Source organism: Rhinichthys klamathensis, unplaced genomic scaffold, assembly GCF_029890125.1.
Source record: "Rhinichthys klamathensis goyatoka isolate OS25496 unplaced genomic scaffold, OSU_Roscu_1.1 h1tg000196l_1, whole genome shotgun sequence".
In the NCBI taxonomy this organism is placed as follows: Eukaryota; Metazoa; Chordata; class Actinopteri; order Cypriniformes; family Leuciscidae; genus Rhinichthys; species Rhinichthys klamathensis.
This window is the reverse complement of record NW_026606722.1, coordinates 9,201,695-9,219,160: the sequence shown is the minus strand read 5'-3', so window position 1 is coordinate 9,219,160 and position 17,466 is coordinate 9,201,695. Positions and strand designations below refer to the sequence as shown.

The 17,466-nt window shown below is 38.9% G+C and overlaps 1 protein-coding gene across 1 annotated transcript; it reads right to left on the bottom strand.

Moving 5' to 3' along the window:
* Positions 1-12,641: 12,641 nt before the first annotated feature.
* Positions 12,642-13,963, bottom strand: tmem121ab (transmembrane protein 121Ab). Its single transcript, XM_056262889.1, has one exon. It carries the CDS (start codon positions 13,853-13,855, stop codon positions 12,905-12,907), a length of 951 nt encoding a protein of 316 aa, XP_056118864.1. The 5' UTR covers positions 13,856-13,963; the 3' UTR covers positions 12,642-12,904.
* Between the last annotated feature and the right edge of the window lie 3,503 nt (positions 13,964-17,466).

Sequence of the window (17,466 nt, the reverse complement as noted above, 5' to 3'; positions counted from 1 at the left end):
AAGGTGAATATGGATTATTGAAATTTTACTAATGAAAATGTGTTTGAAATGTTTTGATTTGAAATATTCACAGCTTAAATATTCAACCATGCTAAATTTCAGCCTATAAAAATACAAGCCCTAAAAATACAATGCATTAAAATACAAGCAGGGTTAATGCAATGCATATTTTTTTCAAGTAGTACAATTCAACAGGCTTTTTGTTTCAAAAACATTTGGGATTATTTTACTTCCATACTTTGTCTTCATTAGCACAATCTAATTAAACTTTGTCCTTCTAAGAGCAAGTTGTGCTTTCCAAACCAAGCCTGCCATCGGCACACAAGACACATTTCTATTCAAGTTTAAACGTACCTGTCATGGTAGACTTCCCAAATGAACCATTTGCAATTCTGGATTAGTTCCATAAATTGCCTTGAAATACTGAAAATGGCAGAATTCCCCATCTCAAAAATGATCACAAAATTGCTTAACCTATGACTGCTGAAGTTCACAAATCACGATCGCGGATCCTGATCGCTCTAATGGAAGCTTTTAGATGTTTCCTATGATGGAGTTCATGAGCATTAGTGTTGGAGGACGCCCAAGTCACACATTTACGGGCGAGCGTGTGATTGCAGCAGCTGCACCTTCATTTTCTGACATTATAAATCTGCCTCAGTGTTATTAATGCAAATTGCTTTTTTGATAATGTGCTGCATCATTGTATTAAAATCCATAACATACAGGAAACTGAGAAATATTGCCAGTAACCTGAAAGCCTGAACGCTTAAGGTTCCCGTACCTTTTAACAAATGAATCTTTGTGACTTTTACAGTCATTCATGATTTCTGGATTATGATTTTTAAGGGGCTGTATGCATAATTCACAAACCCTTGTTATGGACCATTTTCTCAGACTGTGATGACGGTCATCAACATCGTAAATCCTGCAAAGTTTTTCATATTTTCACTTTAAAAAATGTTTATGTACATTTATAACACTATACAAGTGACAAAAAAAGCTAGTTAATGCTGCTGTGAGTGTTTCTAATACAGTGGCTGTGAAAGTGACAGTAAAGTTGAATATTTCTGCCTTTATCACTCTCTCTATCTTTTTCCTCTTTTTGAAAGTTGTGAAAACGCAATTGTTGAGTATTTTTTGCTATTTGAGCAAATGGTGAACTAATATGACACTTCCGCTTCTGAGAGACCCCGAAATGTGAAAAGGGTCCATAGCAACACTGGTGGCCGGTGTGGTGAAGAGATGAGTCCCAGCTCAGGACCCAAGCAATCATAATGGTTCAAAGCATAGATATCCATAATAAAGGCTAGATGACTCGTCCGCGCTGCTGGCCAATGGAGGTCGACGTCCGCACCTGGCGGCCATCTTGTCACAGGCAGCTCGCTCACTCGTAACATTGTGTTTTAATGGTCCATGTACTTTTTAAATAACCATAACTTGCTCAATTTTCTACCGATTTTCAAACGGTTTGGTTTGTTATAAACGTCAGAGATGTAGTTATGACACTGCATACTTATGAATAATAAGTGTAAAAATAAATAATCATCCAGAATTACAGCCATGTTAATGACGTTTGTAAGAAACCAAACCATTTGTAAATCCGTCAAGATTTCACCGAGATAAGAGTATTTGTGTTCGTGCTGATCACTCATCTTACATCAGGCACCACAGAGCCTTGCCTGTGACAAGATGGCCGCCGGTGATGACGATAGAGACTCCGCCGTAAGACATCTAGCCTTTATTATGGATATCTATTAGGGGTGTAACGATTCATTCGTTTTCTCGATGCATCGATTACAAATCCTGACGATGCATATGCATCGATCTTGAAACATGTATTTCGAATCGTGAATCGTTTATTTCGGTCAATATTCGATTTAAAATGCTAAGAATCGAATAATTTGCGATTCTATATCGATTCAGTGCTTTAAAACATATAAACATTAAATGACTACATGCACAAATTAATGAGGCGTTGTGCGGCGTCATTTCGCGTCCTCACAGCTCTCACATACTCGCTGCACTCTTACCATCTTTCATTGGATTTCGCTCGCGCTTGGTCCCATATAGCTCTCATGATTCTCATCTACAGATTTTTGAGCAGTCCATGTTTGAGCTCTCCTCAGGACAGCCATTAGTGTTCACATGAGCAGATGACAGCTCTCTATCGAGAAAGCAAGCCATTGATAAAGCTGTCATTGCGCGGTCACTGCTATGAAACAACGCGTTCGTTGCGTGGAAACGTCACCGTTATTTTCTTTAAGATAAGATAGGCTACTGAAGTTTTACGGAAATGGGTCATACCCGTCCTGAGCAGTTAAAGTAAAACCCCACTTATTCAAGGGTGCGCATTTATTACATGGAAAGAGAAAACGTATAATATGTGTCTAAAATGCACACGCTTCCGATTAATCATGAATGATGAATGAAATGTAACTTAATGTCGTTAAACTGAACTGATGAAATAACTACAACATTAATTACACTGAAATAAGAGCGCGTGGTTTATCCATCAATCAGATGCGCATTAAAGTTGCATTCGTAATCGTTAATATAGCACAAGTAGACAGCCGGCGCGTTTTCTTTCAGAATCACAAGGACAATGTTCAGTCGGATAAAGAGAACAAAGAGTAGCTATTCCATGAGGAAACGTTAGTTAAGGTTTAGTTGGGAAAGTTCATGGTATTTTTAGTCTCACAATGGAGGATGTTTAATGTACCAGGGACACTTTAAGGTTGTGTATCCATTCCTACAAAATAGTTTGCATGATGAACTAACTATACTTTTAAATCTTGGTTTACATTTTTACAAATGCTAATTTATAGGCTTTGGAAATATTTTTTTTATAATAGATTCATTAAAAACTAACATGGACTAACGTTAACAATAGACAAAATGTCGTTTTTTTTTTTTTGTTCCCACTCTCTGACCCCCGAAGGCAGCTGTATAATTCACACCCTGACTAAGACCCATTGGGGGAAGCATTTAAATAATCCTATGAATGCATATAAAAAATTAAGAATCGAATCGAATTAATCGAATCGCATCGAATTTTAATGTGAATCGTATTGAATCGAATCTTTCTGAATTTGCAAAAATCGTTCTTGAATCGAATCGAAAACCTATGAATCGTGAATCGAATCGATTCGCTGCCTACCCAAAGATTCACAGCCCTAATATCTATGGTTTAAAGCACGTTTTATGGGTAATCGCTTTAGTGCCTGGTTACAAATCAGATATCACTTTATTATGTAAGTCATTTGAACTACGTTATAACAACCATTAATGTCTTTTAAACTTACAGTATATGTTTCACATACTAGCTAGTACATAACCGAAGCTATAGATTGTGAAATTAAACATTGAAATGATTAGAGATAACGTTTTTTCAGCATCTACGACATTTTTCGATACAAAACTTAGATAAAATATGATATATGATACAAGCATAATTATGACATGATTCTTGTAATAAAAAAAATAGCATGCCTCATTGCTTAATAATAATTAACAATGTCGCAAAACATACCTAAAATAATGCAATTTATTGCATAACTATATAAATAATCAGGATACAAATAAAAGATTATTATATGAATTAAAGTTTGATTGATTATAGGCTACATTACAGCAACACCAAGTAACTTTTCCTCTGCGGTCGCCCTACAGGTTGGACGCGGAATTGTCCATTACCGCTGTCGTAAATAATTTAGCCTAGCGCAGCCTACTGTCGCACGCGCACGCACGCACATGCTCTCTGTTTATCCAGCACCGGCTTTGGAATCATGATGAAAAGCTACCCGGCTGGCTGCTATTTATATCTTACATGTAGTTGTAGTCTACTGTCGAGTACGCTCCACCTATCGGCAATTGTAACGCTTGCCGTAAAGCAAGTCAGATTTTTAGTTTTTCTTATGTCTCATTCGGATTACAGAAACTTGTGACCCGATCTGGCAATCTTACATAGCGTGGATATATCAGATAAAGGACCGCAAAGCGGTGGCATAAGTGCATTTCATCATGTCACGAATTGATGAACCACTGAAACGATTTTGAAAACATTATTTTAAGGTAACTTTAAGAATCGTGAGAACAGCTTTTAGATCAGCCATACTACTGGGGTCCTAAGCTGGGACTCATTTTAAGTGCAGCTTATTACTCGTGCTCGCACTCGTGCACACGAGAGACTGAACCTTAGTTCTGCTTAGAAGTAAAACGTTGGAAATCCCTTCGCAGTGATAAGCCTTTTATTTATACTTTTTTATACATATTTTCTAAACATTTTCATTTAGTTTTGTGAACATTTTTATAAAACATGGCCATGGCCATTTATTTTTATTTAAAGGGCTTATGTCTGCTATTGTAGGCTCATTTTGTTAATGTAAGCAACTAATTTGGTGCCGGTGCTGTGAGATGTACATGCTCGGCCAGATTCGGCTCGTAGTCGTAGTGCATCTTCGGATGCGGAGCCGTGCGCGCTGTTACAAAAAAAAAAAAAACGTGCACACCGCCACGAGAAATGGGACCTTGAGCACCCGACGCGCACGACCGCAATGACGTCATTTCTGATTCATATCAGATTTATTTCCACATATGAATGAGGCCTGAATGAAACATCAAGTATGACTGAACTCTCACAGTTTAACGTTACAGGTTTGGGGGTTTCTAAGTCTTGCACCCAGCCGAAACAGACTTGTTCAGCTTCTAATGACAACTTAAAGCTTCTGAACTCTTGCATTGTGTAGGCAGTAACGTTAGTCACTGATACCATAAACAAACCAGGTAATTAACTATGTCAGCGTATGTGAAAGGTGGTAGTGCTTTGGGTCTTTCGTCCATTCTGTAGCAGGTCGTACGGGTCCATGTTGATGTCAAGTAGTTTCTCTAAATAACGCTGCTTGGTGTTGTTATTTAGTCTCTCCTGATAGAGCCCCTTTCCTTTTGCTTCCCCCTTCTTCATTTATTCCCAAGAAACTGTGCCTTATCGCAAAAATGCAAACAAATATCAAGCTGCTCTCTCTCTCTGTCGCTATTTCTCTCGGTCTCACGGTCGAAGTAACCATGACAACGGATAGCGTATCACATAGACATAATAAATACATAGACGCCCTATTGGCCGCTGGAGTGTACGTCAACGGCGCCGCCATGTTGGGGATGGCAACTTTCCCATACCTCTATACCGGGAATTGAGAAAAATGCATGTTTTGTGCGCTGCTTGGGGCTGTACACATCGCCACACAATTGAACACAGCTTTCGAGGAATTACCTTTCACAAGCAAGACTGAACGTTTGTTTTTGGTTGTATTTGGTCATGATTTAATTAGTAATATTAACGTTCAGAGGATAAATTTAAAAATACTACTGTTATTGTGTCACGAAATGTAGTATAAATAGTTTTTCAGTCGACAATGTAGTTGTTTAAAGCTCAAATATGTGGTTTGTTTATAAAGATAGCGCCTATTTAAAAATTTGATCTGACGTTTTCGGAGTTGTAAGATGCGCTCAGCGCTCGTCTACCCGCCTGGAACAGCCGTACCTCGGCCAGTGCTTCTGAAGTTTTGCCGCTGACTCGGATGTCTGTAGTCTAGTGGTAAAACATGAGATGTAATTCGTCTTGTGTATATCTAACGGGCGATCTTTGGCCTCATTAATCTATAAATGGTTCCCTGGTAAATCGTTTTGGCTGAGGGCAAAGTGAAATTTCATAACTTTATATTTAGGCTATTTTAACATTGTATCCTGCTGTATGTTTGACTGAAGCTACTTCTGTTATAATGGCTATTACTGATCAATAAAACAGAAATTTAACAAAAAGAGTTAAATATTAAAGTCACTATTTAACTTATTTTTTATTGTGTATATTCTGTAATTGATATTTCTTATTCTATTGCTATTATTATAGTATTATTAATAAACTATGCTATTATCAATATTTTTATGATTGATAGGATAGCATCTTGCAGTTGATGGAGATTTGTGGGATGCACATCCAGGGCACGAAGCTCCCGTTCCACCACATCCCAAAGATGCTCTATTGGGTTGAGATCTGGTGACTGTGGGGGCCATTTTAGTACAGTGAACTCATTGTCATGTTCAAGAAACCAATTTGAAATGATTTGAGCTTTGTGACATGGTGCATTATCCTGCTGGAAGTAGCCATCAGAGGATGGGTACATGGTGGCCATAAAGGGATGGACATGGTCAGAAACAATGCTCAGGTAGGCCGTGGTATTTAAACGATGCCCAATTGGCACTAAGGGGCCTAAAGTGTGCCAAGAAAACATCCCCCACACCATTACACCTACACCACCACCAGCCTGCACAGTGGTAACAAGGCATGATGGATCCATGTTCTCATTCTGTTTCTGTTTCAAATTCTGACTCTACCATCTGAATGTCTCGACAGAAATCGAGACTCATCAGACCAGGCAACATTTTTCCAGTCTTCAACTGTCCAATTTTGGTGAGCTTTTGCAAATTGTAGCCTCTTTTTCCTATTTGTAGTGGAGATGAGTGGTACCCGGTGGGGTCTTCTGCTGTTGTAGCCCATCCGCCTCAAGGTTGTGCGTGTTGTGGCTTCACAAATGCTTTGCTGCATACCTCGGTTGTAACGAGTGGTTATTTCAGTCAAAGTTGCTCTTCTATCAGCTTGAATCAGTCGGCCCATTCTCCTCTGACCTCTAGCATCAACAAGCAGGGCCGTAGCTAGAGGATTCGGGGCCCCCTGAAAAAATATTGATGTGGGCCCCCTACACCCTCCACCAATATCATATACTGTACAATAGATGAACATGGAGGCCCACATAACAGAAGATGGTGATGTTGTTGTAAAACCTTTATTTTAAAAGTTAAATGTTTATATAAAAATTACAACTAATAAAAACTAACAAAAAGCAAGAAATTGTTAAATAATAATAAAACCAATTTTTAAAAAGTAATATTTTTTTCCCCCATCAGTCTGTTATAATTCATAAATCAAAAAGTAAACATTTAGAAATTGACAAGAATGCAGTCTAATTAAAAAAATAAAACCATTCATTGTCTTATTTTTTAATAAAGATAATATGGAACTGGTAATATTATTAAATAAAGTGAATACATTTATTCATCCAAGTGCAGTGTGTTGTATTCGTGTTTTCTCGATGTTTTAAATATCATCAGCCGGCAGGTCAGATGCATAATGCATTGCGTCGTGACTCGTGTAATTTTTTTAAAACTCTATTTTCAATAGTGTAAAAAGACAGGAATTTAGACCACGTAATCATTCGGTCGATTGTGGCGCGCACCGATAATAAAAAATGACTGTACACGGCAGACTGTAGACGGAAGTTTTCTAATTCCCAGCGAAATAACAATATATAACCGGTCTTTAAGAATGTCTTGATCGACTGGGATACAACCACTCTCCTTGCCTCCCTCTCCGTCTTTTCCTGGCATTTCTGGTTCCCTGATTTATGTTTTCTTCAGTCTTCTTCATATTTTTCAGTCAGTCAGTCAGTCTTCTGCTCTTCCACCAAGTTCATCATTAACTTCAGGCTGCCGCCTCAACTCTGATTGGTTCTGTTCACGAGCTGGGGTGGGACTTACAATTTTATTGGGTCCATCTGATGTTTGTCACTGACTCTGACTGAATAATTAATAAATACTTTAGGTCGGACTAAACCATTTTTATGGAGGTAAGAGAAGCAGATATTTGGAAAAATATTTACCCAAATTGCACGTTTTTGCGGTTTTCATTTAAATCTCAGGCATACAACTAATATAAATATTAGAATTATTCATACAACAGGGGCCTAAATAGTATAACTGTTGGATTTTGTGGGGCCCCCTGGGCAGCGGGGGCCCCTATAATTGTCACCACCTTTCACCCCACTAGCGACGGCCCTGTCAACAAGGCATTTTCGCCCACAGGACTGCCGCATACTGGATGTTTTTCCCTTTTCACACCATTCTTTGTAAACCCTAGAAATGGTTGTGCGTGAAAATCCCAGTAACTGAGCAGATTGTGAAATACTCAGACCGGCCCGTCTGGCACCAACAACCATGCCACGCTCAAAATTGCTTAAATCACCTTTCTTTCCCATTCTGACATTCAGTTTGGAGTTCAGGAGATTGTCTTGACCAGGACCACACCCCTAAATGCATTGAAGCAACTGCCATGTGATTGGTTGATTAGATAATTGCATTAATGAGAAATTGAACAGGTGTTCCTAATAATCCTTTAGGTGAGTGTTAGGCTATGTTTACACGGAAACGATCTGAAGACAAAACGCAAAAGTGGCGTTGCGTTATCACTTTTTATTCTGCGTTTAGACGAGCGTTATGGTTGGGAAATCCGCGTGCACATGGTGACGCAAAAGTGTGTGAAATTCGATGTAGTATGCACTCCAGGCGGCTAGGTGGCAATGTGAAGCACTGCCACACAACAACACCAATATCTTAGAATATTTTGTACAACTGCTAAAAAGACTCTTGTAACGTTTTTCAGAGCTGCTAGGGCAACTTGAAGGTCCGACGAATGGAAATAATCCGACATGTTGGTTGTTATTTTCCTGTACTACCGCATGCCTGTGACGTAAACGCGTACGCGACGAGAGCCACCGTGAGCAGATTTGCGTTTTTACCGTTTAGACGGGAACGCGACGGTGGAGCGTTTTTAAGATTTCCACTTTGGAGGGTGGTTTCACTTTTTTGCGTTTTTAAGCCCCCAAAACGCCGTTGCCGTGTAAACGAAAGGCACATCCGATAAAATAGTTTTACGTTTTCACCCGGAATCGTTCTCGTGTAAACGGGGCCTTAATGTAGGCTACTTATGATGCATCGAGAGTATTTTTTTTAAATAATGCATTATATATATAATGGCCTCGATCGAGTTTTGCCATCTTTCTCTCTTTGTCACTTTTCTGAGCAGTAAACACACATTTGAAGGCTTGGGGACCCTTTGACTGGTTTTAGAGTGAGACTGAATCTTTAATGTTGTAAAGCAAATCTAAGAGTGCCTGCGGGGGTGCTGACATCTGAACGTGGTTTATTGATGCATTTCGAATGAAAGATGATGTTCCTTCATCTCTTTGTTCTTCATCCAATGTGAATAACACGTGCGTCTCTCAGTATTGTGCACAAAAATCAGTTTCACTTCATTTGACTTTATTATAGCAGATCCTTAATATTTGCATGCTCAGATTTATATAATTCTAATTATATCACTTTTTGCATTTACAGTATGTACTTAAATATTGGTAAACACCCACACTACTGAATTATAGATCAGAGTGTAATGCTGCAGGGCTGAAGGTTAAGGCTGAATCTTTAATATTTATTAAAGAAAATAAATAAATAGTTTTGCACATAATATATGTAGCTGTGGGCATTGCACCCACATCTCACAGATACACAGTATATTTTCATGTTTGGGAGTCAAACGAGGCTTTTGAAATATAATATTACAGCATATTCATCATGTTGTCAGATGTTAATTGCACTTATTGTGTTCCGACCATGGATTTTATTTTTCCTATTAGATTTTCTGTCATCCAATTAACAAACAAACAACATTTTCTTTTCATATTGGAACTCACTTTCTCCTTTAATTTAATCCTACTTATTTCAACATGAAATTTACTTGCAATTTATGAGTGAAAATAGTTTCAAAGTAAATCCTACACCAAATTATTTTCAGTGTTGGAACTCATTCTTGTTGTATTGATCCAGTCATATTAATAACACTTATCAACTTCAATAACTCACGAACACATCTATAAAAAATTGCAATTAGATAATGCATGATTGCAATTCCATTAATACATTAATATTTTCAAATTTTTCAGTAAAACTATAGTATCTGACCAACGGCATATAACTTAACAGATGCAGCAAGCAAGCATGTATGCAGTGGCGTAACGAGCCAACACCGGGCCCTTATGCAGGATTATCAAGGCGGGCCCCCTACTACAACACGTGATGACCCAATGTGCACGAGCAGGCTTTTGCATGCAATACGCAAGGAACTGTTTACACCTGGCCGCTTCATGCTTTTTCTGTGATCGTATAGCTATCCGATCGTGAAAAGACCAGGTGTAAATTCCCTTCGAAACGCATTCGAGACAGATTTGAATCCGGTCGCTCAAACCACTTCAGGAGGTGGTCTGGGCCGCATTCCAGACGACACTGGACAAGTGTAAATGCATCTGGTTGTTGAAACCACATATGTCAATTTTACTCCTCTAAAATTGCTAAAAAAAAATAAACGTGTGAGAGCGTGTTATAGGCTATATGTCATAGTCAGATATGACGACGCTTCTGCAACAACACGCATCACCGCAGATGAGCATCTATTCATCAAGCCAACGCACAAACTAGGCTATCGCAAATCAAAGTGAAAGTAAGTCGCAGACGCTCGCTTAACACACAATCATCTTCATTAAAAGTAAAGAAACGAAATGATCTTACCAGTAGGCCTACTGTTGCCGCTCTCTCTAATTGCGGTCTTCGATTTAGAAATTTTAGCTGATGATCAATAAAATGCAGCTTATCTGTTGCTTTCGGTGACGTGAACTCTATTAAATCTGCATATAGCGCGGAAATTGAAGATCGGATTTATATCTGTTTTGCAAAAACACATTTATGTGACCAGCTGTAAATGGAATCGTTTTGATAAATCAGTAGCTATCCGATCTGAGAAAACGCATGAAGTGGCGCGCGCGTGTAACGTTAAACAGCCGACCCGGGGATTCCCCAGTCCCAGCTCAAAACAAATTACACCAAAATCCATAATTGTTCGTTTCACACATGTATTTAATGATCTGTAAAATATGTTGTTGTCATTATTTATTTAAAACAAAATCGTGATAAAGTAAAATGCGATCAAACTAAAAGTACTATGCGATAGGGGGCCCCGGCTGTCAATCAATATCTTCCAGTCAAGCGGGCCCCTGATTGGTCCGGGCCCGTAAGCAACCGCATACCCTGCTTACCGATAGTTACGCCACTGCATGTATGTGTGGCACGGATATAATTTATACTATTTATGAAGTGTTCTGTGTTGCACACCCTGACCCCCTTGAAACTATATTTAATTTTTACTTGTACATGTACGTGCTTATTGACTATTAATGAACAGTGCAATTTTAAGGGCATGTTTTTCTGTTGGTGCATGAATATACCTTTATGGTACGATTCATAAAAACATGAAATAATGCAATCCAAAGTGTTTTATTCTAAATACTGTTAATGTATGTCGCCATATGAGACATTGTACGGTAAAGGGATATTCAAGCTGTCAGATGGTGGGTGGACGCTAAATGAGAGAAATTCTCAAAAAGCACAATACGCAGTGGAGTGAGTCAATGCCACACGAGACCGCCCACCTTATGCAGGTGGCAATAAATTAATGTTGTTGAAATGGAATACATCAGGTTGCTACATATGCTGAATAAATCAGACGTGGATAGTAAATGGTTTTCGCATTCGCACTGCATACAGAGGAAAAGGCCTTAGTGTTTTAGGAATCAGTTTCACGCTGTGTGACTCTAGTAAGGTGAGTCCCCGCTGATGGGGCCATGCGTAATTTATTTCATTTTCCCAGATGCCATTTACCCTCCCATCCGCTTCCGAAGACACGGTGTGTTTACTCAAACATTAGAGGAACTGATTTAAACAAGGGCTGAAATAGAAATGCTGTGACTGTCTGTTCGTGTGGACAAAAAGAGCACTGCAAAAAATGATTTTCTTCCTCAGTATTTGTGTCTTGTTTTCTAAGCATAATATCTAAGCATTCTTAAATCGAGATACATGTGCTTGAAAAGCAAAATGACTTAAGATTTCTTGTTTTATGAAAAAAGCTATCAAAATGAAGTGAGTTTACGCTTAAAAGTAGAAAAAAAATATGTCAGTGGGGTCAGGAAAAAAAGGGAAAACAAGATGATTTTTCTGACGCCATTGGCTAATATTTTTTCTTGTTTTAAGCAAATACACTTTATTTATAACATTATGTTTTGTTTTCTGAAAAACAAGTCATTTTGCTTCTTCATGTATCTATGATTTAAGAATGTTTAGATATTTGTAGTGGGAACAAGATAAAAAAACTAAGAAATCACTTTTTGCATTTTGTTAGCATAAAAACCCTTCAAGCAATAGCGAAAACATTTTTTTATTATTATTATTTTTTTATTAAACGACTAAGTCCTCAAACAAAATTGTAAAAAAAAAAACAAGTACACAAGTGGTATATATACTGTATATATATATATATATAATAATGATAACAACAATAATAATCCAAATACCAATCAATTGGAAGTGCATTCGCTTATTTCCTAAGAAATTCCATATAATCATCGGATACAAATTTCTTACTTTCTTAATTATTCTAATTTCTGTAATGTCATCAACACATCATAAAACACGAGCGCAAACACATACTGCAGGCATGTAGGACTACTCCTCAACATTTGGTCATAATATCAACCTCATCTGTCTAGTAACTCTAGTTCCTTCAAAAATAAACTCATTACACTCTAGTTCCACCATTCTGTACTTGCAAGAAAGGGAAATTTCAGTCAGACACAAAAAAAGTGGACGTGGGAACAAATGGGAAAAGTATTTTGCACCACAGTCACTCCCCTACTGTACAGAAAGAAAACAGCAGTTCTTCATTAATAACTGTGGAAAAGATGGAGGAGAACAAATGATAAAACACTGAATGTTTTCCTTTGAACAACACCGCTCAAAATTGGCTGATTTACCTCAGTCAAGAACAGGACAGAGCACCTTGTAATGCTGAAATGTTGTACCAAAGTACTTCAAAACAGTTCACCGGTTCATCATATCTGTTGGTTTGGATGCTCTTTGTTGGCTCCAAGTACAATTGCATCAAACGAAAGACTTAATTTTGGTTCCTTGGTCATGTATCCATAATATCCCGTGCTGGAGTGGGTTCATGTGCGAGGCTAGTTGCATTCGGAAGAGCTTGTCCATGTCCCACCGAGTTCTGCTGGACTTCCATGGGAATTCCGGTTGCGTTCTCTCGATTCGGGAATTCTCGTGACTGTTTTCGGTATTCGAGAAAGGTGCACGCCTTGGTCGCGATGGCCACCACATTCTTCCCGACGAAGATGGTTGAAACCCGGCTGTCCTGGAAGAGCACCATGTTGACGCCACGTATGAGGATGGTGACGATGTTGATAGTGACCAGACTGAGTAGAGGATAGAGCATCATCTTCTGGGGAGACACGTGGTCGCCCTGCACGCTGACCTCGCTCAAAGACACGCAGGGAAGAATCAGAAGCAAAATGTAGCAGTAGAAGAACATCAAACCTTCAGCCCAAATAGGCAAACCCGTCCGCTGTGGCTCCCAAAGGTTAGCCTGCATATCCAGCAGGTCCAGCAAGTCCAAAGCCACCCAGAAGAGCCGACCCCTCATGTCCTCCTTCCTCCTAAAGGTGCGGAAGTATTCCATGCTGTCCAGAGCCACCAGAACCAGGTATAGGCCCGGCACACAAATAGACAGCAATAAAGTTAAAGCCTTCCGGGCGACAGTCTCCAGACTCTTACGATCAGCCTTACAGTTCTGGAAGATAAAGTAAAGCTTGATCTCCAACACAAAGATATAGAGGAACCACAGGATCATGGCGTATCCTCGCCGAGCCGTCCGCACTTCTGCTCCAACCCAGACCGCCACATAGCGGAGGACGATAAGAAAGCAGACGTCCCCGACCAGGACAATGATGCAGACACCGATCTTCCGTGGGCCCTGGTTCTGCTCCACTAGGTAGGCGTCCATGAAGGCCATGCTGGTCATGATCACAAAGGTGGTAAGACACACATGCCGCTTGTCTGGTGGTGGCAACACCATGCTGAGGGCCACCACCACATGCACTCACTCACAGCAATGTCGTCCGCTTAGTTGCACTTGGGTTCGAAGGATTCACGATGTTGCAGGTCAAGCTTTGCTGGGCTAGTTGGAGCGGCTGCTTTTTCATCCCAGTTCGGTGAACTTTGAAGGCATTTGCGATTCCAATCTTTCGTAATCTTGACCCAGGAACAAAGTGAAAAGAAATGATTCTACTAAAAAGCCAATTTCTTCCAACTGACAGCTTGACTCACAGTTTTGAAAGGGTCGTATTGATTGTAGATCAGATGAAGCAGTGTTAAATGATGCAAAGTTACAAAAAAGTCCAATGCAGGATTACTTTGCAATTGAAATGCAACTGTAAAAAAAAGAAAAAAAGACAGAGGAGACTTTGTTTCAAGCTTTGCTGTGCTGTTTGGAGCAGCTGCTTTTTCATCCCAGTTTGGTGAACTTTGAAAGCATTTGCATTTCCAATATTTCGTAATCTTGACCCAGGAACAAAGTGAAAATAACTTATTCTACAAAAAGCCAATTGCTCCAGACTGACAGTTTGATTCACACTGCTTTTGCAAGGGTCGTAATGATTGGAAATCTGAAGAAGCAGTGTTAAATGATACAAAGCTCCAAAAAAGGTCCAGAGCAGGATTACTTTGCAATGGAAATGCGACTCTTAAAGACCGAAGAGACCTGGTTTCACAATCTTCGTCTTGGCAGATGATTCTTCTCTGACACACTAAATGGAAGAGAAATCTGCCCATTAATCAGCAGGGTTGTATTGATCCTGTTAGACCGCATGCCTGCCCGACCTCAGCATTCTCAATGAGACGCCATAACTTTCCTCTTTCACGGTCATGCGATTGGAAGGTGATGTGAGGATACATGGGCTTTCCCGGAAGCTTTGCATGCATTTGCTGGATTGTGAGTTAGCCGTATTTCTCTTGACATGAAGGGAACTTTGAGAAAATGGAGCCCAGGAACCGAATGTTCAGACTGTAGATACTCAGCAATTACCGAGTCCGAGTTCTTCAGGCTAAGTACAGTTGTGGTAGGTCGTTTTTCTAGTAACGGGAAGGTAACTTTGAGAAAATGGAGCCCAGGAACCGAATGTTCAGACTGTAGATATTCAGCAATTACAGAGCAACATTTGTTTGTGTCTGCCAATGTAGAACTGCTCAGCAGTAGAAGATTGACTCTTGAGGGCTGGTGGTCTTTATCCATAGATCATTCAGACACGGGGTCAGTGGCTCCAGGGGCTCCACATCTGTCTATGGCTCCCCCAGGGGGAATCTCTTTTACTGGGCTTCAGTTTCATCCTCGCCTGCTCTTCTGACACAACCTAGAAAGAGAGAGGGAAGAAGAAGAGCTGTCAGCACAAAGTGGATAATAAATCACGGATTACTGCTAGGAGCCAACAGCAAATCCGGTCCTGCCATAGTGTCAGCATCATTTAAAGACATGTGATAACAACATTGTGGAAATACACTGTTACATGGCCGCTTAATTATTTGCACTTTTTATTAATACAAGGGAATGCTCACAAAATTCTACAATATAATCCATGACAATATTCCAGCATTGATTTGATCTCAAATGCAGGATGGTGGAAGCTGAGAAACAGCTGGGAGAATTCACTCAAACCTTTTTTTTCTTCATAGATATAAAACATGTATAATTCTAACCTCAAAAACTATAAGTTGGTCTTTTAGTTAATACTATATGAATTTAATTTGTTTTATGTATACATGACATGTCTTTGATCTTTGGTACTTATCTAATCGCAGATGAATATTTCATTGCTCAAAACTGCTCTTTCATCTTTTAGCAGACATAACTGGGTTCTCGGTAATGTTTCTTTTAAGTAGCGACGTTGTCTCTGATGTTTAATTCCTTAGATGGATAAAAGAAAATAGATGCAGCTGATTCAATAGCTACATACAATAAGAGTAGAGCTCAGATCATTTGATATTGGAAGAATTTGCTGAGAAATGATAGAGTTCATTTTTGATTGTAAACTTTGGTGTATTGGCCAAAAATTTTACACTTTTTAAAACCTTGTTGAAACTAGATTACTGGGGTCTCTTTTTATTAAGGAGATCATTCTCTTCTTCTCTCTTCAATATCCCACATTTCTGCCACAATACCATGTTTACAGTTAGTGTTACTACAGTAAACGTTGGTGATTTGTGAATTGAAAAGTATTCTAACTGTATCGTTGTGGCGCAATGTTCCTCCTGTTTTCCACATCCGTGTTCTTGAGAATGTCAGCGCTGGTGTCATACGACTTTAAACTAGTTTAAATCACAGAGACATTTGAGGTTTGTATCAGACCTTTTGCACCAAACATCAGTTATTAAATGTACTTTCACTCACGGTTTTATGCAACACCTGGCCTAAAATCTAGTGCTGTCACCTTGTGTTGACACTGTGAAACTGCATGATTTGTAAATTATGCGTGGCGGGCCAAATATAGGCCTAATGTATTTTAATAGACAAGCTTCGGACTTTTTACACCCCTCGCTCTCAGATAATGTTTCTTTCTCAAGGCTGATGTTAAAACAAATATAAGTATCGTCTGTCGAGCCATGAATGATGTAATTTCTAATCATGAGTTTGATGGATTTATGCAGGTCAATAAACGTCCATCATTAATAATTCAAGCTGGGAGACTGTGGAACTGTGTTTGGAAATCCATTTAGACTGACCTGTTTAATATTCACACACCGAGCCGCTGGCGTTTTTCTGATAGCCAAGGTCGCAGGAGTGCTAATCAACACACTGGGCTGACATTTCACAAAAATTAGGCACAAATAATGAAAACTTGACAACACGCAGCTAGCCAAATCTCATCCGCTTGTCTCATTCCAGATTAAAATGTCATTCGGAAAAAATGGAAGAACAAACTACAACAAAAAACAGTTGAACTAAAACCAGGTAATTGGAGTGTGTTTTTAATGCAGACCATCAGGAGATGAGTTAAGCTCTCTGTCATGTCCAACACAATCTTATTAGCATTTGGCAGAGTACACAGATAGCAGACATAGATCTCATTTCTATGCTTGTCAGCTCAGAACGGGGGCAGATTTAAATCAATGTAATAGTCCTCAGAATGATGCATTAGTGATCACCTTGGGCTTTTTTTACACTATCTGTATGATACGTCACTTGAATAAGAAAACACTGAAAGCACTGTACTTTTTCAGTATCTGCTTTGTTATTTTGGAGAAATATTAATCTCAGTTAATCACCATTTTCCAAACGATTAAATGCAAAACCGTGACATTAGTAAGCATTAGGCCTGTCGCGATGATCGATTAGTCGTCTGATCATGGTTATTTGATCTAATCGCAATTATTTGAGAGAACCACAATAATTGTGAAGTTTGAATTTTAATCACAGTACATAGCTAGACAGTGAAAGGTCTTACTTCATACAAAATAAAGGTTTGTGGGTTTAACCAGACTGCATCATATATTATATTATAATATTATATGATTTACTTTAATGCTGTGAAATATAATATATAATATTATTTTACAGCATTAAAGTAAATCATGTGGGCCTATTTTATTATAATTTTTATTATTATATTATTTATGATTCCATGTAAAAAAATA

Bases quoted from the DNA above. Each gene is read 5' to 3' on its own strand.
- tmem121ab (XM_056262889.1), bottom strand. From the start codon at position 13,855: ATGGTGTTGCCACCACCAGACAAGCGGCATGTGTGTCTTACCACCTTT.